The sequence below is a fragment of the Diaphorina citri genome, unplaced genomic scaffold (genome assembly GCF_000475195.1).
Source record: "Diaphorina citri unplaced genomic scaffold, Diaci psyllid genome assembly version 1.1 scaffold2652, whole genome shotgun sequence".
Lineage (NCBI taxonomy): Eukaryota > Metazoa > Arthropoda > Insecta > Hemiptera > Psyllidae > Diaphorina > Diaphorina citri.
In genome coordinates this window covers 1-2,507 of record NW_007380069.1, presented here as the reverse complement: position 1 = coordinate 2,507, position 2,507 = coordinate 1, and the positions used below count along the sequence as shown (strand labels likewise).

General features: G+C 38.2%; 1 protein-coding gene across 1 annotated transcript; it reads left to right on the top strand.

Moving 5' to 3' along the window:
- Positions 1-286: 286 nt before the first annotated feature.
- LOC103519298 (anaphase-promoting complex subunit 11) lies at positions 287-1,485 on the top strand. The gene is made up of 2 exons (XM_008484378.3): positions 287-568; positions 1,228-1,485. Exons 1-2 carry the CDS (start codon positions 550-552, stop codon positions 1,461-1,463), a joined length of 255 nt encoding a protein of 84 aa, XP_008482600.1. The 5' UTR covers positions 287-549; the 3' UTR covers positions 1,464-1,485.
- Positions 1,486-2,507: the final 1,022 nt, after the last annotated feature.

Here is a 2,507-nt window from a genome sequence, read left to right as displayed (position 1 = left end):
TATGGTCTCGAAAACGAAGAGATAAGTAGTTCAGATATGACAGTAGGAGAAAGCCGCAGTCCTTCCGAGACCGAACCAGGGTGGGAATCGAACCCGCGACCTAGCGCTCACAAGGCAGACCAGGTAACCAGGCTGGCAAAATCAAAAGCTACCCCGTTCAACCCCATGGTAGGTTCAACCCAACTATTTTTAAACGTATTTGTTTCATCAATGCGTTATCAGAATAAAAAAAATACGCTTATTTTGTTTTATTTTTGTATTGCATTTTGTATGCACTTTTTTGTACTTGCATTTGCATTTTTAAAATTTCGATCTTTTCTCAAACTTTTCGGACTTTTCCTTTTCACCTTTTCATTCGCTTCCTAATTCTTTTATCTTTTATCATCTCTGAATATTAGTGATTTAGTGAAGTGTTAATTTGTTAATTATTCAAGCGCTACCACACACAACTGCCAAATCAGTCTCCAGATTCAGAGGGACGAGATCCAGATCCAGTGAATTCAGTTTTGACAATTCGGAAAATGTTATTTGCCATCAATTGCTCAAAAAATGAAAGTTAAAGTCAAAAGTAAGTACTAAGTACCCACCTACATATCTGTATCTAACCATCCACAGCCAGAAGTCTTGTTTTAGTATTTTCAAGCAGAGACATGACCATGTCAAGTCAAAGACAGATAGATACATTTGCTCAGAAACAATCCCCCGGTCAAGACCTTTCTTTTTCATTGTTGTGGCTTCTGAATAGTTACAACAATCAGTAATTTTTTTGCTTCACTTTTTAACAGCAACAATATTACTGAACTCTATGTAAATTGCAGTGATATTTGCAGTGGCCTATTCTACAAATGACTTCCCTCTTCTGACCACTTGGAAAATACAGACCAGTATGACATTTAATTTATACTTTCCTTGTGTACAGGAAGGAAAGTAATGTAATACTGTATGTAGCCCAGTGGTAAAGAACGCATTGGCTTGCCATGCAGAAGGTCCCGATTTCAATCCCCACCTTCGTACAACCAAGAAAACAAACTACCCAAATCAGAAATTTTTGGAAAACTTTATTTCTTTACTAAAAAAAAAAAAAATAAAAAAAAAATGGGCATCTGGATTTATTCTTTTCTATATGTATTAAAATACTCTCTTCTTTTTGTTTCATTTTTACATCTTCAAGTCAAATTAAACCCCCTTCCTGGTTTATTAGTTAACCCAGTGTCTATTGTGTCTTAGGTTGGACTGGGGTTGCCACATGGAGATGGGTTGCCAATGATGATACCTGTGGCATCTGTCGTATTGCTTTTGAAGGCTGCTGTTCGGACTGTAAACTCCCCGGTGATGATTGTCCCCTTGTGTGGGGTCAATGTTCTCATTGCTTCCACATTCACTGTATTATGAAATGGCTTAACTCACAGCAAGTTCATCACCAATGTCCTATGTGCCGTCAAGAATGGAAGTTCAAAGAATAAGGTAAGAGGATTTTTTATTCCCCCTCATATATGTAAGAGGTAGCACTTAAACTACTGACTTTATAGGTATTTAAATTAATTTTCTAACCTTTTTGCTAAGATTTTTACTAGCTCCTCAGTCTTTTGAAGATGAGTGCACCCCCAAAATGCCTGTTTGATCTACTAAAAGGAAAAAAAGCCCATTTATTTTCATTATCTGTTGAAGAAGTTTTAGCAATTTTTACTGCCTTGGTTTACTTGGTTACAACAGTCATGTACTCATGCATGTAGCCAGGATTTTGTCCAGGGGACCCAAAAGTCCAATTAGTGATGTACCAAGGGGGGATGGATGCTCCAAATTCTTGGAATCTGGCCTACAGTAAGGGAGAAATATGAAGATTAAGGAGGGGCAGGCCCAAGGGGGCCTTAAATACAGCCCTGCATGTACCCATCATCATCTCAAATACAAGTTATTAGCAGTTCAATGAATTGTAGAACTCAGACAAAAAAAGCCTCCCAAATCCCAAAGGTCTGATAAGGTTCAAGATCTAATTGGCAAATTGCTTTAGTTTATGGAACATTTTTCCCATATTGTATCAAAATTGGACAAACCTATCTAGAGTTATGGTAAAACAAACAGTCAGATAAACTCCTTTTTCTTCACATTTTCCCATGTTCAGTCAGGGTTGGTGTTTTTTGTCAGCGTCCTAATCAGCCCTAGGGTGATTACTTTGGGCTGACATTGGGTTTTGGCTTTACAAATTTTACAAGGGGATGCCCTTCGCACTCAACCTTGGCTATTTTTTTAGCAAGGGAAACTTAAGACTGGTATCCTCGTATCCTCCCTACCCTGTTTAAAGTCCCCCAGCCAGACAGGGTTAATTTTTTAAATAAGTGAGGATAAAATCATATGCCCCAGCTGGGCTTGAACCCGCGCCTTCCTGTTTGACAGACGAGTGTTACGTCACCGAGACAAGTAAAGGAAAAAATAATATGTAAATGCAGTTTCTTTGTGTTATTATGTCACAACTTTGGTGCTCACTGCAGCATTGTAGGATTTTCCCA